This window comes from Eptesicus fuscus, chromosome 17, assembly GCF_027574615.1.
Source record: "Eptesicus fuscus isolate TK198812 chromosome 17, DD_ASM_mEF_20220401, whole genome shotgun sequence".
Lineage (NCBI taxonomy): Eukaryota > Metazoa > Chordata > Mammalia > Chiroptera > Vespertilionidae > Eptesicus > Eptesicus fuscus.
In genome coordinates, this window is record NC_072489.1 from 45690217 (window position 1) to 45714297 (window position 24081).

The 24081-nt window shown below is 40.6% G+C and overlaps 1 protein-coding gene across 1 annotated transcript in view; it reads left to right on the plus strand.

The window, feature by feature from the left end:
• The first annotated feature begins 1363 nt into the window (after positions 1-1363).
• Positions 1364-24081, plus strand: part of CFAP58 (cilia and flagella associated protein 58) — an 85678-nt gene continuing 62960 nt past the window's right edge. The window contains exons 1-9 of the mRNA XM_008144410.3: positions 1364-1458; positions 5142-5423; positions 7451-7599; positions 11102-11258; positions 12468-12662; positions 15332-15469; positions 17409-17568; positions 21881-21963; positions 23237-23428. Coding sequence (XP_008142632.1) covers positions 1450-1458; positions 5142-5423; positions 7451-7599; positions 11102-11258; positions 12468-12662; positions 15332-15469; positions 17409-17568; positions 21881-21963; positions 23237-23428 — 1365 coding nt within the window. The 5' untranslated portion in view covers positions 1364-1449. The remainder of the gene's footprint in view (positions 1459-5141; positions 5424-7450; positions 7600-11101; positions 11259-12467; positions 12663-15331; positions 15470-17408; positions 17569-21880; positions 21964-23236; positions 23429-24081) is intronic.

Consider the following 24081-nt stretch of genomic DNA (forward strand, 5'->3'; position numbering starts at 1 on the left):
ACTTCTGGGTGGTCAGCCTTCTAGGTTCATGACTTGACTAGGGAACAGAGCTCTTTTGGGAAGAAAAGGAGACATCTTCGTTGCATAAGCAAATGCTATGACCCTGTGCATTCCCTATGACGGTAACAATCTCACTCCTAGGTGTATGTTTCAGAGGAACTTGCACACAGATCTATAAAGGACCACAGACAATCATCGCTGCATTGTTTGTTGGTGGTGTTAGAGATGCGGAGGCAGCCTTGGTGTCCATCACTTGGGAGGTAGAAGTGAAATGTGTGGGTGTCCAATACAGGGTCCTATGCAGCAATCAGAAGCAACGAACTGGGATGACAACACCAACTGCAACAGGGATAGATCCTGAAAAAGAACGTCGAGTGAAAAAAGTAGAAAATAAGATGACCCCTAAAGTCTGATACCATTATCAAACACTTACAAATGCACTAATAAAAATGGTATACATACTTCAAATTACATAGCCCAGCACAGTAGCATGAATGCCAAGGGGCTGAGGATGAAGGTAGGATGGGGATAAAGGGGAAAAAGTAGAACTAGAGGGGTCTTGCATGATTCATGAAGAGAGAGAGTGGGGAAGGAGAGAGAGAGGGCGGGATGGGGAGAGAGGGGGTAAGAGAGAGAGAGAGAGAGAGAAAGAGAGAGAGAGAGAGAGAGAGAGAGAGAGAGAGAGATATCTTGAGAGAAGAGCAGATTTTCACAATGTGGTTCAAATACGTTTTCCCAGGGTGTCTTGAACTCTGCACCCTATTTTTTCTCACACTAGTGACCAAACTCTTTAAAGGCAGAGCCCGTAGTTTCTCTATCTTCGTTTTTCCTGCCTGTGTTTTACACACAGTAACTGCTTCCTAAGGGGTGGTATTGACTCTAATTGAGATGATTTCTTGTTCCCCTGACAGAGTCTCTGTCACAGAGGGTGGCTGCCGGCCCTTCCCCATCCAGAACCGTCCGGTCCACATTTCCTCATAAGCACTAGTCTTTGGGCTCTGCTTTGCCGGCTCCCTGTCCCTTCCACAGTCCTCTTTCTCCGTTGCCTCCAGCCATTCGCTCTCTCCTTTCTCTTGGCAATTTCTAACTTCTGTGCACACCTTGGGACTCCTCCGGGCTTCTCAGAGGCACCGCCCCCTTATTTCCTTGGCCCCGCCCCATTGAGGAGATCTGCATATTTCTAGGAAGCACGTGGCCCCCGTGGGAGCCTCAGGGGCGCCTCCCCCTTCGAAACTCCGCAGCGTCCTGAGAGAGCGTGGCGGTTGCCAGGCGACGGGAGGACGCCACGGCGTCTGCTGGCGCCGCCAGCCCCCGCCCCCCCGCCGGAAATAGAAATAACGTGGCGCGGTTTTAGACGCTGGGGCCAGTGCACAGCCCTTTCCTCAGGGTCCCGCCGGGTTTCTGCGACCTCCACAGCAGCCCCTGGGGCTACCCGCAGAGAGCGTCAGGATGGCCGAGGTCAGGAGTCAGCGCCCCTCTCCGTCGCCTCTCGCTCGACCCCCTTCCCCGCCCTTGCTCCTCTCCTACTGTCCACTTATCCTCTGTCAGACCCACGGAGTCCAATATTTTCCCCATGAATAGCCTAACCTCACCCCACCCCCCTGTCCCAGTTGGCTCTGGCCCCATTACCTCCTGCCCCTCCTTCAATTGGGTGGGTCCCCCTCCTCTCTGTTCCGCCCCCCCCCCCCCCCCCCACACACACACCAACTATTACATTGGCGCTGTGCTAGGCGCGGTAGGAAATGCACGACAGGCACCCACTCCTACATTTTGAGCCGCAAGAGAGAGACACATAGACATATTGATGTGTCACGGACTGATGGGACCTACAAGAAGGCTTAGGAGATATCTACTGTCACCCCTATTCACTGACCCTTGTATAGGGGTCCTCTCTGATTAGTTCCTGTTGAAACCATGCTCTCCCCCATTTTCCTACTGCTGTGCTAAGGGCCAGGTGTACAGGGAAAACCTGGTCTGCCAATAAATCATTAGGCTGGTGATCAAGTGTTGACATTAATACCATTTACAGGGATGGAGCACACAGCACACCATGATTCCCTATCAACTGGTCACCTTCTGTGACACATCTTCATTAAGTTCTTCAGCCCATCACCACTGCCCCGTGTTATCCTTGGCCATTGTGTTATGATCTTGCAGCCTTTATTCACGCCCCAACATTGTAGCACACCCCATCTTCAGCCTCACTGATGAGGGGTAATCTCTGCAACCCTTTAAAGACAGCTGTCTGTCCATTAGCACCCTCGTTTATCACTTCCATGTCAAGTCCCTGTCATCACTTGCCATTCATAGTCCCCGTCCAACAAGGCCTTACCAGAATCCTTTGCGGCCCTATCAGAGCTCTCCCCCATTTCACCCATCACATGGTCAGTCCCATTCAGGATCAGCTATAGGATTTGTGGGGCTCAATGAAAAATGAACATTCAGAGCCCCTTGTTAAGATTTATTAAGAATTTCAAGATGAGACAGTAGAGTAGTAAACTGGGGGGTTGGGGCCAGTCTGAGCAAGGGGCCCTATGCAATTGCCTTCGTCTCCCACCCATGAGGCCAGCCCTGGTCCCAGCTCCTGTCACCACCATCATACTCCCACCCCTCTTGATTCTCATGTCTCCTCTACACCATTCACATCCCCTCAGCATTCCATGTCCTCCCTGTCTAATCTCCCCTTCTAAACTCCATCTTCCATGGCCAAGAGTTCCCTCTCCTTATCATACAATCTCTTTCATACCCTCTATCTTCCTCACTGCCTGGGCTCCATCCCCCCTTGTCTCTCTCATATCCACGCTGCCAGGGCCACATTTCTTTTCCCCACTGCTCACACTTACTCATATTTCTTTTCTTCCCATCTTCTCTCCTCCCATTCCTTCTAATTCTCCCTTTTCCTCCTATTACTTGCTTTTGAGTATTTCCTCTGCTTCCCACTAGTCATTGGTTTATTTCACTCTTCTTCATTTTCCATACATTAGCCCCAGATACCAATACGATGAAATAATGATTTCCCCAGTCTTCCTTTCCTACCATTATCTCCCCTTATTCTTTTCTATTTTTCTTCTCACTTGATCTCAGCCAACTTTTTCTTACCTCCGCTTTCATAAGTCTTAATTCCCACTCTGGCCTCATTTTTCATTGGGGCTCTCTTTCCCTTTTCCTTCTCCCCACTAATTGGTATACCCAGCACCCAGAACAGTGCCTGGCAGATAGTAAACACTCAATAGATAGGTGTTGGATGAAGGAGCAACCCAGTTCCTCTCTGATTAGTTCCTGTTGAAACCATGCTTCCCAGATAGATAGCTTTATATGCCAACTGGTTGTTGGTCACAGCCAGGAGACAATTTTTGCTTTTCTTTTAACAGTATATTTTAAAAATAGAAATAGGAGCACATTTCTTTTGTTCATCCAAGTTTCTTTAAAACTTTTCTTTCTCCGATATTTTCCTACTCCTGTGCTAAGGGCCAGGTGTACAGGGAAAGCCTGGTCTGCCAATAAATCATTAGGCTGGTGATCAAGTGTTGACATTAATACCATTTACAGGGATGGAGCTGAGAGCATTGCCATGATGAATTTTTGTGTGTGCTCATGTTTAGCATCAACAAGGGGAAAGCACACAGCGGCAGCGGCTCCATATTTCCTTAATATGGCTCTTTCCTCCTTTGTGGAATTGCAATAATCTGCTTTTAGTCAGGAAGAAGACTTCTGTTGAATTTAACATTAGTACTAACATTGTTACATGAAATGTTATAGATATGCTCGTAACTCAGAAGTCTATTTTAAGATGTGGGCTCTGTTTTGCTTGCATGCCATCTTTAGAAATTAATCAAGGGTACAGATGTTTTTGAAAACCAAAGATATGTAGAGTTGCCTTGGCTTGGAGCTGCATTAGTCTAATCTCTGCCTCTGTCTTCACATGGCACTTTCCTGTGAGTGTCTGTGTCCAAATCCACACCCCATCCACTCGTTTTTATTGAGATATAATTGATATGTAACATTATATTTGTTTTAGGTATACAATATAATGATTTGATACATGTATATACTGCAAAATGATTACCACAGTAAGTTTGGTTAACATCCATTACCCCACAAAGTTATAATCCACTCACCCTCCTTTTATAAGGACACCTGGGTTAGGATACACCCTCCTCCAGTATAACCTCAACCTAACTAATTATATATGCAATGACTTTTATTTCCAGATAAAGTTAGATTAATAAGTACTGGGGTTAGAGCTTCAACATAACTTTGGGGGGGGGGCACGATTCAACCCATACATTGGGGAAATAAGAAATCCTATATAACTAACTCCTGGGTTCTCATCTAAGTCATAGCCAGACTTGCTTGAATTACATTTGTGTATCTGGGCTGATAGTTTTAAGAACTTGTTGTCTAGATAATCATGGAAAAGGCCCATGAACATTGCACAGGGAGCATTTCAGTACACTTGTGGAGACGACCTGATTTTCTTAAGGGATAAAAATGATGGAATATCTTGTAGGAGACAATTGCATATTTCTTATGGGTTTCACTGTGAGTATGTGTTATTTCATGGTATTTATACCAAAATCTTCCTATGTCTGACCCCAACATGCTGTGGACTCCTTCTGTAATCCTGTGGGCAGTAAGAAGTAGGATGAAATGAAAACAGATTAGGGTTTGGTACAGCTATAAAAATTCATTGTAACAGCTATAAAAATTTGTTGAGTGCCTACTGTTTGCCAGGCACTTGGCTAAGTGTTGAACATGAATTATCCTATTTGATCCAATCCATAACAACACCATATGATAGGAAATATTATATACAGGGTGGTTGGGCAAAAGTAGGTTTACAATTGTTATACAAATAAATAGTACAATAATTAATAAATAATAACACAGGAATAAACTCTGTGTTTTGTGTACGTACAAATGTAAACCTACTTTTGCCCACCCCTGTATGTCTTATAGCATCAGGGGATGAACATCATATAGTTTTTCCCTTCCCGACATATAGTCTTAAATGTTCTAATTGTCAGGGCTTTTAATTGGCTTGTCTGAAGGCCTTTTATTCATGGATATTCACAGCAATTTCTGAACAGTCATGGTGTAAATGTCGCAATGCTCATTCCCACCCCTGCTCTTCGGTACAGGAAAAGAGTGACAAAGCAGTGCTGGAAGAAACTGCATTTGAAGAAATCGAAAGGGATTTTCAGGAGGTTCTGAATGAACTTTTAGGAGACAAAAGTCTGGAGAAATTTAGGGTTGAATATGAGAAGCTTCATGCTGTTATGAAAAAGTCTTATGAAAATGAAAAGCGTCTGATGGCCAAATGCAGAGAACTGAATGCGGAGATTGTGGTTAATTCCGCGAAGGTCGCCACTGCCCTGAAGCTCTCTCAGGATGACCAGACCACCATCGCCTCCTTGAAAAAGGTCAGTGATCTTCTAGAGACGAAATCAGTGGAGAGCTGCGTCCTGTATGTAAATGCATCCTGTGTTTAAAACCTCATCTTTTCATCATATCGACAGCTCTGGGCTGGTAGTAAATGAGTTATTAAGGTAAAATTTACATGATTTATGTATTCATTAAACCTAGGGAATAATGTTCATGTTCAAAGAAAATAATTAGGCTGGATGAGTTTTCCTGTCCAGAAAATAATGTAAAACTTCACTGGCTTCGTTTCGAAGAAATACGGGGCCAGCCAAAAGAATTGGAGATAAGTAAGAGCAATATTCGGGATCTTGGCATGTCTGTGTCTTGTTTGATACAAGATGAGTAATTAAATATCTCATAGTGATAGCTTGTTAAAGATATTTTCATATTCCCACTTTTTTTGTTTCTTACTGTTTTAGGAGATATTGGCTTGAAAATACTCAAATAGTAATGTTCATATTTTCTCTTAGCATCTCTTTGCTTCTGCCTTGATCCTCCCAGTTCCTCAGAACAGGGATTTGGTCTGGCTTTGTCTTACACTTTCTTTTCCATCCGAAGCATGTTGCATTACTTTGAAGGTAAAACATAAATGTTCCATGTTGATTTCAGGGTGATAAGAGGTTAAGGCATCTTAATTTATGATTAAAACCCTAGTGATGAGAAAAAATTCACAAACTTTTAAGAAATTCCCTTGATGTCATGAAATTAAACGTCAGCCACTTCAAATACATTTCCAAGACTAGTGCCAAATATGACATGTTTTCTTAGAAACAACCTTTTTTGAAGTGTTATTTTCTTCCTATTGTCATTTCCTTCTCTTTGCTGAAAAATCAACATAAAGAAGGCTCCAATTCATTTTATAATGAAAACACACTTTTTATTGTAAATTTAAAAACTGGAAATGGAAGTCATGAATTGCTTAAAATGTAATTAGTGGGGTTGATTTGGACAAATCTTCATATAATCATATTTTCATTTAAATATTCTTCATTTGTTTTGCTAAAAATAGTACATATGGTTGCTATAGAAAAACATGTCCCAATAAACTGACACTTTGTTTTAAATCACTGAATTGTAACCCAAGGGCCATCTCTTTCTGTTGTAATAGCATTAATTTATTTAATTAAATTAAATACTTTCTACCACTTATTTTATTCCTTGTCAACATGAAAATGGAATATGTTTTTACCTTAAGCCAACAGGTTCTTACCTGTGTAAAGGATGCACATACCAATGGATGAAATTTTGCAAGAAAATAAAGTGGCAGGGTAAAAATCAAGACTGTTGCAATATTTACTGTGCTTTGTTCATTTATTTGAAGGCTGTAATTCACTTTTAAGTATTTATGTTAATATTCAACCATGCATTTCATAATAGTAAGGAAGCCAAAGCTACATGAGTCATTGCTGTGGGTTTTGTTCTTTCTCTCTAAGCATTTGATGGAAAGGCCTGGGCTTGAGTTTCTGGAAATGGGAATTACCAAGGCTATTGTGTACAATTACATCACAGCAAAGACTACTTTGCTATGACTTGTTCTAAAGCTCACATGGCCATTAGGAGTTCACTTGGAACCTAAGGACAAAATATATTTTTTAAAATTCAGAATCTATCAGGAGCTTCACAGTTAGGGCTTAGAGCCAAGATCATTCCTTATGTGATAAAGCTTATTTAAAAAATCTGGACTTGGAAAGCACATAAGCTTTCATATCTTAACATTTTTATTAGAAACATCCTCCTATTATAGCCACCCCTGAAGTATGTGAGTTTTGTAGCCACACTCACCAACACAAGAAAAAAATACCCTTTTCCAGTACCCCCTTAAAAACTGATGTTCAGCATGGATTAGCTCATGTTGAATAATTCAGTAACTCAATACAAATTTTAAGCACAATGTATACTATATAATCTTCTTTCCCCATAAATGACTACTGGATTGTAGTGGTTTTATTATTCTGTTTACCCAGTTCACCTTGCATCTGGAACCCTATGTTTGATTTTTCTCAATGATGTCCTGTGGCCCATCTAGGAAATTGAAAAGGCCTGGAAGATGGTGGACGCAGCCTATGATAAAGAGCAGAAGGCGAAGGAGACGATTCTTGCCCTGAAAGAGGAAATCGTGAACTTAACCAAACTAGTCGAGCAAGGGTCTGGACTGACAATGGACCAGGATAGCAAGTAGGTCATAGCCTTCTTGATATATGTTGGATTTGCTTTTGTAGAGGACTCCTTCAACAGACAGCCTGCGGTTTGCCAGTGTCACTTTGAACATGATATAAGACTCTCTCTCTCTCTCTCTTTTTTCTGGTTTCCTAGAGATTGTTTTCTGACTATTGCTATTTTTTCTTTTTAATACTCCCTTTCTCCCTATACAAAACTCCTAAGTTATGGTTATATTAAACTTCTGGGTCTATAAGAATCAGCACTACAGTTTCAAAATGAATGAAGATTTAGGTTTATTTCTTCCAAACGTGTGTGGAAGGAACTGGCTGCTTTTTGGCTCTAATTTCCAGCTGCTCCCAGGTACCACCCCCCTCCCCACTTCTCCCCAATTAGTGGCATCACCATCCTTCCGGCTTCTCAGGTTCTTGGCCAGAAAACAGAGTTACTCTTCACCCTTGCCACTCCTTCTTCCCTTAAAACGTTGTCTCCCCCCTCTCTCCAGTGCTGCTGCCTTGGTTTGGACCTCCCTCCCCTACTGGACTTGGCAGTAGACTCCTAGCTGGTTTCCCTGCCTTCAAGGAGACATCTCTCTTCTTTACCATCTGCCTCCTGCCAGGTTTATGATGCTGAAACATGTACCTGCATGCTTCCATCTCCAGCACAAACACCTTTGAAAATCGATCCATTCCTAAAGGATAAAGCCCAAAATCTTGAACATGTTTTTCTGGGCTCTTCATAGTCGTGCCCCCGATAGGCTGGCTCGACTCATGTCCAGCAGCTCCGTGCTTGCTTGCCTCCAAACCTTTGAACATGTTGTTTTCTATGCCAGGAATGCTTTTTCTTCCCTTCTCCACGCAGTACACAGCTATGCATCCTTCAAGACCCAGCGCAAACACTACCTTAACTTCATGGCCATCAGCATCTCTGTTCCAATTCCCCTCCCACCCTCAGATGCAATGACAAAGCAGAAAAGTCACTGTTTCCATAGGATCTTCATCTACCTCGAGTATGGCACTGATCACATTGAATTGAAATTAGTTGTTGATGTGCTTCTGTACCCATTAGCCTGCGAACCCCTCGACGTAAGACATCTTTACCTTCCCTTCAGGGGTCTAGCCCTGTGCAGGCCATGCAAAACCTTGCATTAATCAGGAATGAACATGCACTTTCTTAGGCATCTTTTTTTTTTTTTTTTTAAATATATTTTATTGATTCTTTTACAGAGAGGAAGGGAGTGGGATAGAGAGTTAGAAACATCGATGAGAGAGAAACATCGATCAGCTGCCTCTTGCATACCCCCTACTGGGGATGTGGCCGCAACCAAGGTACATGCCCTTGACCGGAATCGAACCTGGGACCTTTCAGTCCGCAGGCCGACGCTCTATCCACTGAGTCAAACCGGTTTCGGCTCTTAGGCATCTTTAACCAAATCTAACTGCCATCTAGATTTCTTATGCTTTCTAGATGCATTTATCCAATGTGGATAGATAATAGTTCTAAGTGTAGGTATTGGGGGAGGGACCAGAAAAACAGAAGATATGGTATCCATCGTATTTAATATTTAATCATATAAACTATTTAATATTTTTTAATTAAAGAAGTCAAGCATAATCAGAGCAGCTACTGAAGAGCAATGTGAGGGAACTGATTCAGTTAGGACCGTGGTCGGCAAACTGTGGCTCGCGAGCCACAGGCGGCTCTTTGGCCCCTTGAGTGTGGCTCTTCCACAAAATACCACGGCCTGGGCGAGTCTATTTTGAAGAAGTGGCATTAGAAGAAGTTTAAGTTTAAAAAATTTGGCTCTCAAAAGAAATTTTAATCATCGTACTGTTGATATTTGGCTCTGTTGACTAATGAGTTTGCCGACCACTGAGTTAGGAGGCATTTTAATGAGAGGTGGCACCTGGTTGAGGAGGGAAATTGAAGAAACTGGCCCAGATTTTATCTTCAGTAGTGAACTCAGGTGTAGTTTCTCTGTTCAGAGTAGCCATAGGATTTGAGGTTTTGTTTCTGGAGAAGAGCTTCAATGTGGTTTTATGTTATATCAAAGCTGTTGGTAAAAAAAAAAAACAACCATCAAATTATTGTGTTTGGAATAGTCCTTAGATGACTGTCAGCTGCAAGGGCCTCTGCTTTCTCAGCTCCAAAGTGGCTGCCTTGCTTTAGTCTAATTCTGTTGCACAAGTCATATCAGACATAGTTTTTCTACTTCCAAAATGCTAATTCTGCAGAAAGTCATGACAAATTATATGTAATGGTTTTTGAAATGTGGAAGTAACTGGTTTACAATTCAAATAAACAAATATTATGATATACTTTCTAAATACTGGCATCATGAATGATTTTTCCAAATTTTGTTGTTGGAAACATTTGATATGTGTTGCATTTCTTTGGGAGAAACTATACTCTGTGACTGAGTGGATAGAAAAATGGCAATGTGTGTTATTTGCTTTTTTTTGCTTTACTTTAGACATTATAGCTATAATCGTAGACCTCCAGGGAATATATTAAATCAATAGTTTCCTAAATTCATAACTCCTTAGGGTTAATTACAAGAGTTAACAATAGCAATTATAGTCTTATTGTAACAAATTCAAAATAATACAGAAATATGGATGATCTTTACTTCATCCCTCCAACTCTTCCACCCTAAATTTCACTTTTCAGAGATAAGCTACTAGTTGGTGTCTAAATCCTTATAAAACACACACACACACACACGCACAGACACTTTTTTAATTTATTTTTTTATTATTTCTAATAAATTTAATCATAAAAATTTTAATCACTATCATATTGAGTACTTATTCATCAGTTCTTTTTTCTTATTTTTTAATTTTATTTTTTATTTAAAATTTTTTTCAAATTTATCTTTATTGTTGAAAGTATTATAGATGTCCCCCTTTTTTTCCCCACTGACCACTTCTAGCCTGCCCACATCTCCTACCCCAGGCCTTCACACTATTATCTGTGTCCATGGGTTATGCATATTTTAATATAAGTTATATGATTAATCTCTTCCTACCCACCAAATCTCCTCTGCCTTCCCTGGATACTGTAATTTCTTAAGTATAAGAAAAGGGATTACATTGTGCATGGTATTATTGGCACTTTTTGAGTTAACAACTCACAAAGAACTCCCATGTCAGATCTTTCCCCTTCACACCTGAATAGTGCTCACCCTTGATCTAGAGCAGTGGTTCTCAACCTGTGGGTCGCGACCCCTTTGGGGGTCGAATGACCCTTTCACAGGGGTCGCCTAAGACCATTGGAAAACACAGATATTTACATTACGATTCATAACAGTAGCAAAATTACAGTTATGAAGTAGCAACAAAAATAATTTTATGGTTGGGTGTCGCCACGACATGAGGAACTGTGTTAAAGGGTCGTGGCATTAGGAAGGTTGAGAACCACTGACCTAGAGTCTTTCCCATGAAAATGAGCTCAGAGAATGATAAGGAGGCCTCATGAGCAGATGGCTGTTTAGTCTGACTCCTGTGTTCTTCTCTTTTAGTATCCGAGATTTACTGAAGTTCAAAGAAGAAGTGACAAAGGAGCGAGACCAGCTCTTGTCAGAAGTGGTGAAATTACGAGAGTCCTTAGCTCAGATCACTGAACATCAGCAGGAAGCAGAGCGAAGCCGAGATGAGGCAGAGCACACCATCAATCAGGTCAGCTCTGCCAAGGAGGGTGCGATGAAGAACCGTTACCTTCCAGAAGGAGGTTTTGTCCTTCCCCAGCCTCCCTCTCTCACACTCCCCCTCCCCCATCCTACGGTGGCATCCAATGTTCTGCTTGTTTCTTTGGTTTGTTCTTGCAGGAGCTGTTCTTCTGGAGCCACTCTTCTCAGCATTGTCTGAGAAGCCACTAAGGCAGGGCACTGCTTACAGTTCTGGCCCAAGAAACTGTCCCTGGTGAAGGCCAGGGTGCCCTGCATCTGGAGATGCTGAAAGTAGTGCCCTTGATCCTTTTCCATTGTAAGGAAGCCATCTGGCTGGACCCTTCTGAACACTTTTACATTAAGCCAGAAGTCAAATAGATAATACACAAATCCCAACTCTAGGAGAAAAACATGAGACTTTTGATCATGAGATAGGAGAAAGGCCTTTCATAGAATTTGGACACCGTGATAAAGCTCTAGTGCTTTCTTTAGCAATATCCAGTACTCATGCACAAAATGATTTCACATTTAGGGTAGTTGGCTACATTTAATTTAGTTCCCATTGATGGAGAATTGGATGAGCTCCTTCCATGTTTAACTTTTCTAGATTCTGGCCTTCCATATTTAATTGGATTTTATACCTTCTTTGTGGATTTGTTTCCACCATCAAGGTGGATATTTAGTGTCAAGGCTCTGAAAAACAAAACAGAATTTTCTTTTTTTTTAAATATATTTTTTATTGTTGATAGTATTACATGTATTTCCCATTTCCCCATCTTTTCCCCCTTCCTCCCAGCTCCCATCCCCTACCCATCCAACTTCTTTTTTTAAAAAACAAACAAACTTGTTTTTATTGATTTCAGAGAGGAAGGGAGAGGGAGAGAGAGAGAAACATCAATGATGAGAGAGAATCATTGATCGGCTGCCTCCTGCATGCCCCCTACTGGGGGATTGAGCCTGCAACCTGGGCATGTGCCCTAACCAGGAATCGAACCGTGACCTCCTGGTTCATAGGTTGACGCTCAACCACTGAGGCATGCTGGCTGGGCAAAACAGAATATTCTTGAGCTGTTTTTACATTAGGGCTCAAAGATGACTGACCTAGAAAGGAAATGCTACTACGAAGTGACTGCCCTGAGAGAGGGAGAAGCTTGGCTGGTTGAGACCTGTCCTGGGGAGGGGTTCATGTCTTTCCTCCCTGTCCTTTCTGTGCCTGTAGTTCCAACAAGAAATCCAGCAACGTCAGAATGAAGCTTTGCGGGAGACTCGGAAGAAGGAAAAACTGGAGAAAGAGCTCAAGCAGATTCAATCGGACATGGACACCAGGCAGACAGAGATCAAGGCCCTGCAGCAGTATGTGCAGAAGAGCAAGGAGGAGCTGCAGAGGCTGGAGCAGCAGCTGAAGGAGCAGAAGGTGCGTGGTGTGCGGGCTGCACGGGGGGGGGGGGGGGGGGGGGTCCTAGCAAAAACAAGAACGGCACCTTGGTTCATGGTCCGTTGGGGCATTTTGTATTTTCTTTGGAAAGCAGCAAATGCCCTTCATTGTAGTTGCTGGTAGTAAGACACTGAGCCCTTTGAATAGCTCTTATAGGTAGATATGTGCCCTCCTTTTTTTTTTTTTTTTCCAGCTTCAACAGGTTAATTTCTTTTTAACCTTTAATTTTTAAAAACATATTTTAATTTGTTTTTGAGAGAGAGAGAGGAAGGGAGGGGGTAGAGAGAGAGAAAAAACAACAACAACATAGATGTGAGAGAAAAATATTGATTGGGTGCCTCCTCACCTCGACCCAGGATCGAACCCACAACCTGAGTATGTGCCCTGACCAGGAATCGAACTGGTGACTTTTCAGTGTATAGGACAGCGCTCAACCAACTGAGCCACACTGGCCAGGGCAATCTTTTCTTAATGTATAATAACCATGGAAAAGTGTATAAGTCACAAGTATACAGCTTGATCAATTTTCTCCACTTGGTCACCTGCATTCATCCCAAGAAACAGTACTCCAGGTATTCCCCTTATGCCCCCTCCTCGTCACGTTCCCCCCTAGAGGTCACCTCTATTCCGAATTCTAAGCAGAGATCAGAATTTGCCTGTTTTTGTACTATGAAATGAAATCATACAGGATGTACTTTTTTTTATGTTTATCTTCCTTTTCTCCATATTTTTTTGTGAGATTCATTCATGTTATTGCCACATAGTTATAGACTTGTGTTGTCCAATATGGTAGCCATTAGCAACATGTGGCTATTTAAATTTGTTTTAAAATTAAATACAATAAGAAATTCAGTTCCTGGGGTTTTACTAGCACCATTTCAGGTGCTCAAGATCCAGATGTGACTAGAAGATACCATACTGGATAGCACAGGTGGAGAATATTTACACGAGGGCAGGAAGTCCTATTGGACAGAGCTCATAGAGCACTCGCTCTCATAGCTGTATAGTATTCCATTGTGTGAATATAACATGGTTTATTTTTAACAGGTTTATTTTTAAGGTTCAAGTTTAGGGAAGCATCCTCGGTCTTTATGCACTTTAAATAAGGCACTATTTTTTTGGTAACATTTCCCCTGTAATAGTGGTTTAAGGTAACTTAGCAATAATTCTAGTCTGTCATTTCTCATTTCTTAAAGAAGCAGTTCATGTAATTGAAAAAAAGTCATTTATTGAAAATATTTTCTCTGAGGAAGTTTCCAAAGAATTGTCAAGCCATATAGCATTTTTCTATTTAAAAAATAGATATTAGAACACATTTCTTTGTCAGTTGCTTTATTTATTTTATATAGAGCCAGAAATGAAATAGATAATAAACAGTATATAGTATCCTCAAGAAAAATATGAGACTTCTTTGAGCGTGAAATCCGAGAGAATTTTGGACATCATGATGAAAACTATAGTGCTTTGTTTAGCAATATCCAGGACTCCGGTAAAACAGTTTTATTTTTAGCATAGCCAGCTATATCTTATTTAGTCCCTGTTGGTGGGAAATTGGATGGATTCTTTTCATGTTTAACTCTTGCTTACATGAAAGCTTTACTGACCCTTGAACGACATGGGTTTGAACTGCACGGGTCCATTTCGATGCAGATATTTTCCAATATACAGTTGGCCCTCCTTACCTGCTAGTTTCACATTTGCAGATTCAACAAACCATGGATCAAAAATAGTGTTTCTGATCCGCAGTTAGGACACTGCAGTTGAGAATCCTCAGTTGGAGAGGGCTAACTGTATGCATTGCTTGGTGCCATTTTATATGAAGGACTTGAGCATCCATGATGTTGGTATTCCAGGGGGTCCTGAAACCAATCCCCAGTGGATACTGAGGGACAACTGTAGTTAAGTTTTTGGGGAGTCAAAAGTTACATGTGGATGTTCAATTGTGCGGAGAGGATGCCTCTAACACTCATGTTGTTCAAGGTCAGCTAAATACGTGTCTTTCTCTTTCTGTCCTTCAGGCGATTTGATATCCTTCCATCTCCCCAATTTTCTCCCAATAGAAATGGCACCCTAAAATCTAATCCTCTCTTTCTGTAAAACCTACAGTCAAGGTGTGTAAGAGGAAAAGCCAGCTGACACTGAAGTCAGGCTGATAGAAACCAGCGCATTGCTGTTCCACGGTTTTGACTTAAGTTGGATTAAAGGGGAATTGTGTTGGTGTTAGTGAATGGTTCTATATCAGAAAAGGTAGTAGGCATGTTAATGCAGGATTTGCTTCTCAAGAGGTAGCTTCGGAGCCTCACAGCAGATAAAACTCATTTGAATCCCTAGCTCATTTGCAATGATTATAGCAATTGTTGTGTTTTCGAAGCCCGCCGAATGGTATTAAAATATTTATCCACCACCTGTGAACAAGACTTCCCAGGGCTCTCAAAAAAAAACAAAAAGGTCCTCTCTGTGTTATTCATTATAAGGCGTCATTTTCCTCTTCCATTTACCAGTAACATTCATCATTTTTGAGTGCGTTAGAGCTTTCACGGGAATAAAGAACCATTTCTACAAAGGCAAAAATAGTGGGGCTTCCTGTGTGGAGACACAGATATTGTAATCAGATAAAAAAATTAACCAGCTCATTCTACCTCTTTCAGATATTGAACGAGAGAGCTGCAAAGGAACTGGAGCAGTTTCAGATGAGAAATGCTAAACTTCAGCAAGAGAACGAACAACACATTTTGGTTTGCGAGCAGCTATCCCAGGAAAACCAGCAGAAGGCATTGGAGCTCAAAGTAACCATCAAGTGACACATCAGTTGCCTAGCACTCCCTCCTTCATTCCCTATATGTTTGCTGTGCGGTCAGAAAACATATGGTTCTATAACCTGAATTAGCCTTGAAGCATCAGACAGGTGCTAGCCTACTGTGATTGCTTTGTGCCTGGAAGCAGACAGTGTGATAAGTTCCATTCTTACTTATAAAATTGCAAACCTGATTATTGATCATATGATTATGCAAATGCTTTTCAAAGCGAGCTCAGCTGTTCATCTCTGTAACTTAGCCTTGCAAGTCACTGGTTGCCGAGAGCTAGAAACCATTTACACGAGCGAATAGCAAATAAGTCAGATTGCATTTTATTACTTGTGTGGAGAAGGTAGAATGAGCAGGGTGGGGGATGGACTGGTTCTATTAGGTATTTACTTCTAGGATTGTAGAAGCATGATATTCACTCTGTCCAATGCAAATTTTAAGACAGGTCTCCCGTTCTTCCTCCCTTTCTCTTGAAGAGTGCTTGCAAGCTAAGTTTGGACAATAACTTTATGCTGGGTACATATGTTATGCCTACATGTTTAATAGAACAGAAAATTCTGCAAACTCTATAAACCCTATTATGTTGTTAGAATATTGGTTATAAAATGAGTGACCAATCAAAAGTAATACTTAAGATTCGAGTAATGAATTACACAATTTCTGCATCACAGGCCCTTTTGAGAATTTAACAAAAGTATATGAACAGGCACACACACACACACACACACACACACACACACACACACACTCGCGTGCACACACACATTGCACATCTTGTATGTAGTCTCAGAGATCTCTAGGATTTTTCTGAAATCTGACTATAGGGTCTGGATGCATAATTGTTGAATGAGGACACCTTATTATTGCAATTGAAAGGGGATTTAGGTCAGTTAATTTGGACCCTGTAGGACCTGAGGCTGAGGAACATTTAAAACAGTCCAGAATAGTTTGACTCAAAAGCATTCTCTATGAGAATGCTGTAAGTTAAAGCAGAAATGAAATGACTACTTAAGGCAAAATAATATATTAGCCCCTAAGGTGAACTTAAAGTAAAAGTACTTATGCCATTAATTCTCTCTTTTGATAACACGAATAGGGCACCTTGAAAGATGATAGATTTTTGTTAAGGGATCCTGAACCAAGGGCCTTCAACTTCTCCCAATAATCTGAGGATAACATGCCCACCTAGGTTCAGTCTCTTCAGTGGCAAGACCTGGGGATAATTCCCAACCTTTATTTGCAGAAGCGTCACTGGTTGCTTCCCCAGTAATTTCTAAAAATGACAAAATTTTGAAAAATGAATTTAATTTGAATGTAAAAAAATTTCATAAAACTTGAAGCCCATAGACAAAAATTGGGTGCTTTCCTTTGCTAGACTTATTGTTTTGGTACCTTTGGGCATTATGTAGATTTACCTTTTAATGTTGCCCTGTCCACCTGTCTGAATATACACCCATTGGCTACCATCCTCTGAGGGCGGAGGCCCCCTCCTCTCGTGGATATAATTGCACTGCTGTGGCCATGTGGGTCAAACGAGTATTTGAATACGTTATGGCATGTTAATAACCTTCTGAGAGAGATCACTTTGTGAGTCTGTGAAAACCGCTAATCGAATATAGCATCTATAACACAAAATCCACACATTTATGATACACACAGCTCAGCATTCAGTGGTGCCTTGGGACATCAAGTTTAATCTGTATTTTTATTAATTTTAGCTTATATAGCCACATATTTTATTCAGAGAATAGAGTTTTTCTATTTCCCTCAAAACCAAACAGTGTGTGTGTTTTGATTTAGTCCAATAGAGTAACTTCACACTGACATAGGAAGAATTTCCTCTTATTGGTTCTGAGTTTACCATCATCCAGTCACCCTTTATTTACCAAATGTCCCCCTGGTTAATTCTCTCTAATTACAGGCCAGAGAGGAAGAAGTTCATCAGATGCGCACTGACATCGGGAAGCTCAACAAAGTCAGGGAGCAAATCCATAAGAAATTACACCAGATTGAAGACCAAAAGGCGGAAGTAGAACAGCACAAGGACACTCTAAAAAATCAGATCTTGGGATTAGAGAGAGGTAAACCAAGGATTATTTTGTCCTTTTTAAAATACATTTATAGACATTTCATTGGTGACTAATGTCATTTGGCAACTCAGGGCTCCGTATGTACAAACACAAACCATGCCAAATGAAATCAGCAAAACAACGTTCAAACTGGTGGGTGGGCAATATGGAGGGGACATCATTAGGAATTCCTTAAAAATTCTTCAGCAGACTATCTTGGCACACCATCAATCCAGCCCAAAGTATTGCTCAGTATTTGTTATGGAGTTAGGTTTGGGTTCTACATGACCTTTAGCATTAGTCCCTTTCTCACTGAAGACAGGGGATAAATGAAAATGAATGTCCCCCATCAGCAATATTTGAGGCAATACTGTACCAAGGATCAGTGGGACGAAAGTAAATGGCTTCTAATTTCTTTTCTCTGTTAGTTCTTTACCATCTGGCAAACACTTGTTCTACCAGCTCTCCCATTGGCCTGTGGAGGCAAAATTTAAGTGCCATGGAAGGCCATCTAGTACAGAAAAATCACTATGGATACAAACTCTGGAGTCACGTCTGCCTGGGTTCGGATCCCACCTCCACCATATTTAGGTCTTGGGGGATGAAATGAACTAATACACATAAAACATGTGGGGCCAAGTGCTTAGCACATAGTAAGTGCTTACTCAATGTTATCTATTATTATCCAGATATATTACTATGTATATAGTAATAGGACAGACTATGATCTCATTCTGAAAAGAATATAATTGAAAATAGGGGAAACTAGTCAAATTTGGGGTGTCTGAAAAAGCTTTGAACTTGGAGGCAGAGGATTGGGTCTGAATTCCGACTATACCAGAATATGTGAGGCAGGAACACTCTATTCACTCCCAGCGGGCTGCTATGAGTCTTAAATCACCAAAAAACATACATCTAGGTAAAATCTAAATCTCCAGGTAAGATTATTGGAAACACTAGAGGCCCAGTGTGTGAAATTGCACGGGATCCAGAGTCCCACCCACCGCCACTGCGGAACCCAGAGTCTCTCCCGCCGCCGCCTCAGGACCCATCAGTGCACCTCCTGGTGACCAGTCGTTTGGTTGTTCTGGCACTACGGCCACTGGCCTTTTATATATTAGACTAGTAGCCCATTTGCAGGAAGAATCCTGCAAGTGGTCGCTGTGGCCGCATGTGCTGCCGCTGCCGCTCCCGCTGCCATTGTGGCCATTGCGCCTGCACCTGTGCGCCGCTGACGCCCGTCCCGCTCCGCCCCGCCTGGGCTTTCCCTCTGGCAGCCACCTTGCTTTCCGCTTTTCCTTCCTTTACCTTCTAAGTTGTCTTCAGTCTTCACTCCTCCCTCCCTCAGCGTATGCAAATTAACCGCCATCTTTGTTGGGTAATTTGCATACTCGCCCTGATTGACTGGTGGGCATGGCTTTGGCTGGTGGGTGTGGCTTGGGTGTAGCAAAGGTGCGGTCAATTTGCATATTACTATTTTATTAGGTAGGATATGTCATGTGAGCCTTTGAGAAGTGCAGCTATTTTTCCTTCTAAGACATCAGGAAAAAATCTTTTACCTTGACAGTTTCTCCATTCACTTATTCTTTCATTCGACAAATTGGATGCCTACTATGTGCAGGCACTATGCTAGGCATTGGGTGCATGGAAGTCCCTGCCCTCAGCATGCTTACTGTCTAGCACAGTATAATAATCTAATGTTACAGATAGGAAGGAAAATGGATCCCGAAAGATTGTTTTGTAATGGGCTTAGTGACTTTAAAAACACTCCTATATTTAAGTTTCTGTGTTTTTGCTTGCAATAGTTCTAAGCTTTGAAAATAAATTACATATTCAGTGTTGAACCCAACTCTTCATACTGAAATCATGTTTATAGAGGTCTTCACACTCTCTCTTCTTGTTAGTTTATAGATATTGTTAACCATTATTTCTTCTTAGGGATCCCTTCCTTTTGATCTGCTTGATCAAAGAGTGGCATTAGACATAATGGTTAGGAGGATGAACTCTCCATTTATTTGTTTTTTCTATCACAAAAGCCAAGAAATGAACTGAGAAACTGCCAGAACTAATGGGAGTTCAACAGGGTGGCAGGTTATAAAATAAATATATAGATATTTATGGCTTTCTTTCATACAAAGAATCAGTTAGAAAATATGATGGAAAAACCCCCTTTCACAATAGCAACTAAAGTAATAAAATATCTATGAATAAAGTTACCAAGATATCTGCAAGACCTATATATAAAAAGTGCTACAGAATTCTATTGAGAGGTGTAAAGGAAGACTTGAAAAATGGAGAGATATACCAAGTTCCTGGATTAGAAAACTTAATGTAATAATGATATAAATCTGTCTAAATTAATCTGTATAATTAATATGATCCATAAAAATTTCAGTGAGTTATATTGCTGGGTCTTGAAAACGGATTCTAGTGTTCTCCAGAAGAATAAACATGTAACAATAGCCTTGCAATTCTGGAGAAGAGTGATAAGGGAGCATTTGCCTTGCCAGGTATTTAAGTGTATTATAAAGGTCCAATAATTAAATGATAGAGTGAAGATATCTAACAGATCAATGGAAAAGATTGGAAAGGCCACAGAAAGATCCAAAATTTTCATTTAAGGTAAAGGTGTTGTTTCATACAACTGTACAATATGGGCTGGTTATTAAAAAATGGTAGTATGATAATAAGTTACCTTTTGGGGGAAAAAGTTGACACCAAATGTAGAAACTATAAAGCCAAGATTGAGAGATTTAGTGAAATAATAGCTATTTTTTTTAATGTACCAAAGACTATATGAAGGCAAATTGACCAAAATATTGTCAGTCAGAGTTAGTATCCTTATTATACATACAGAGTTCTTAAAAATTCACAAAAAAGGATAAACAATTTATGAGAAAAATGGGCAAAGGTTAAAGTGTGGGCAATTTGAAAAACAAGTACAAATAAATAATCATTAAACATGAAAAAGTAGTCAACTTCACTACCAGACAAAGAAATATAAATTAAACACACGCATACTGGTTTTAATAATCCATCACATTGTCAAAGATAAAAGAGAATGATAATAACCAGTGGTGGTTTGCATGAGGAATTAAATTGCTATTCATTTTTTTGGAGAGAAATTTGGCAGTAGGAGAGAAATGTCTTTTTTTTTTTTTAAATTCCTTTTGTTTTAGGATTTCTGCTTCTAGAGTAACAAATTAAAAAGAACTTTTACAGGATCATTGCTAAAAATTACAAATAAGTAAATAAAATGGAAGCAATTTAAATGTTAAGGGGAGTTGGCTCAATAAATAACACATTTTCATATAGAGAAATATGCAGTAATTAAAACTGATGTTGATGCACATTTATAATATAGAGAGACATTTATTTTGTTTGTTAATTGTAAAAGCAAGTTACAAAACAATATGTGTAGCATGATTACTTTGGCATGCATATATATTTATAATGATACACACATATAATTTGCACAGGAAAAAAATCTGCAGACATCAAAACCCTAAACAGATTGAAGTTGGTTTGAATTCTTTTTGCTTATTGTTATTTCTAGTTTCTCTCTCTGTTTCTAATTACTTGTATAATAAGAAGGATTTAAAAAGAGCAAGGACTTTTGGAGTCAGAGAATCTGTGCTCCCAATCTCAGCTCTGTTACCTCCTAGCTGCAGATCTTTGGTGTATGTAGCTTAATCTCTCTATGCCTCAGTTTCCATCTGTCTAGTGAGACAGGAAGATCTTCCTCAGTTATAATGAAGAGTGTGTCACAGTTAAAAAACAGTCATTTTTTAAAATATATTTTATTGTTTTTTTACAGAGAGAGAGAGAGGGATAGAGAGTTAGAAACATCGATGAGAAACATCGATCAGCTGCCTCTTGCACACCCCCTACTGGGGATGTGCCCGCAACCAATGTACATGCCCTTGACCAGAATTGAACCTGGGACCCTTGAGTCCGCAGGCCGATGCTCTATCCACTGAGCCAAACTGGTTTCGGCAAAAACAGTCATTTTATAGCTATAGATAAATATACAAAGCTAGTTTTATATCACTTTGGTGTGGGCAGATTCTTTTTATTTTAAAATATATTTTTATTGCTTTTGAGAGAGAGAGGGAGGGAGAGGGAGAGAGAGAGAGAAACATGGATGAGAGAGAATCATTGACCAGCTGCCTCTTGCACAGAACCTGGGCATGTGCCCCGACTGGGAATTGAACCTATGGTTCAGGGATCGATGCTCAACCACTGAACCACATTGGCCGGGCTGGGCAGATTTCTTTTTAGGTTGACTCCATATTTATCATTATTTTTCTCCCTGGTGATTTAGAGGTGGAGGTGTCAAAGAAACAAGCAGAACTTGATAAGAAAGCAATGGATGAGCTTCTGAGAGAAAGGGACATGTTAAATAAGGTGAGTTGTTACGCTAACACTGGTAAATAAATGCCTTTCTTTAGCTATAATAACTGCCTATAACAGGTTGTATGGGGAAAGGAAACTCTGAGGCAAACAAAAGTAGATTAGAATAAATAATAGTGCTCAATTTTCCTCTAAGCAGCTGTCTGCAGTCCAGCATTTACTGGCTGTGAATTGAAACTGCATTATCACCTATGAACACAAAGGAATTTTGGAGCATTATCATGCAAACTAGCAGGGGATTTCAGAGTGTTTTGTGGATTCTGTTTTTATTGGTGGTGTGTTATTTGGCATCCCAAACTGCCCAAGTCATCCAAAGTATCTGAGTTTAATATCTATGATCTGTAACTTTTGCTAATCTGGAAAGCAGAGCTGACTGCTAATAAAATTTTAACTTTGGGGTGTTGGGAAAAGGGATGGTAGTATGAAAAGTCTCTAACTTTGTCTCCATCTTTTCAGGATTGTTGTAGGTTTTGGGTTTTGTTCTCCGCCTTCTTTCTCCTACTCTTTGAGCGCAATATGGTCCAAAGCTAAGGGAGGGGTTGGGGGAGCTTGAGGCCTGGAGATCCTTCTTCATTCCAGGCAAGACCCCTACTCTTTTCCTCCTCTTGCCCCTTCCAAAGGATTCCTTCCATCGACAGTCACTCTTAGGAGATTAACTACTTTCAAGGTTTATAGGATAAACTTTCCTGCTCAAGGATTTCCTTCGAGGAGGAAAAGTGATTGGCCAGGTGCAGAGTGGGGAGGCTGCTTCCCAACAGCCCGATGGCTTTTGGCCAAGAAAACTTCATCTCATCCAAGTAGATACAGCCTATATTTGTTCATCCTGACTTTTCATGATTTCTTTAAGTTTCCCAGAATTGAACAGTTGTTAATAAAATAGATTACCTGGTAGACTGTTAGGAAATATCAGGAAACAATAGATTAGATATTATTACATGCATAGCACTCCTTAGGAAAATCATTGAATCTTTTTTTTTTTTTTGCATAATCCTGGAAACTTCCTTTATTCTATAAATTTGTACATGCAAACAATATTATTCGTTTTAGATTTTTAAATGTATTTTTAACATATAATATTTAGTCCATTTGTGTTTTATATACAGTGATATTCTCTATAGCTCTTAATAAGCTCTAGAGAATATGATTGTCTTTACTCATCTCAAAAACAATGCATCTAATTATTTTAGGGTTGAGGCAGGGGGTACATCTCACCGCAAATATCCAAACACTTTGAGTAACGGGGATGCTCTGTTGTCCTTATTTTTAGAATATGCTCAAGGCAATCCACGCGACCCAGAAACAGGTAGACCTGGTGAAGCTCCATGAACAAGCCAAGAGGAACTTGGAGGAGGAAATCCAGAACTACAAAGATGAGGCTCAGAAGCAGAGAAAGATCATCTTCCAACTGGAAAAGGACAGAGATCGGTACATCAATGAAGCCAGTGACCTCACCCAAAAGGTGAGCCCTTCCTTGGTGGTGTGGGTGGAGGGGACACTGCACGTTCTGTCTGATTGTCACATTTCTTTCTTTTTTAAATTTTTTATTTTTCTTAATTGTATTTATTTTTGGTTAATCCACACCCAAAGATATTTTTCCTATTAATTTTTAGAGACAGTGGAAGGGAGGGAGGGAGAGAGGGAGAAAGAGAGAAACATCAATGTGAGAGAGACACATCAATTGGTTGCCTCCCACATGCGCCTGGCCCTGGCACATTCCCTTGATGAGGAATTGAACCCGTGACTCTTCAGTGTGTGGGCTAACACTCTAACCATTGAGAAACACCGGCCAGGGCTCTAATGGTCACCTTTCTGATCTCTGTTGTAAAGGCGATTTATTCAGGTTTCAGCTTGTGGTTTACATGAAGATTTAAGAGGAATGGTGTTGACTGTATAAAAGCTGTCCCAGAGCTGATCCTGGGAAAAACAGTGAAATGGGCAAGGCTTATGTTTGGTGCTCTCGCTTTCCCTTTCTGGGCCCCTGTCCTAATTCCCGGGTTCTCCATCTTTCCTGTTGCCCTACTGAGAAAAGCATCTAATTAAATGACCTCAGATTAAGAGGCGAGTAAATACTGGCATCAGCTAAGTGTGTCACACATTCAAAGAGCATTTTTA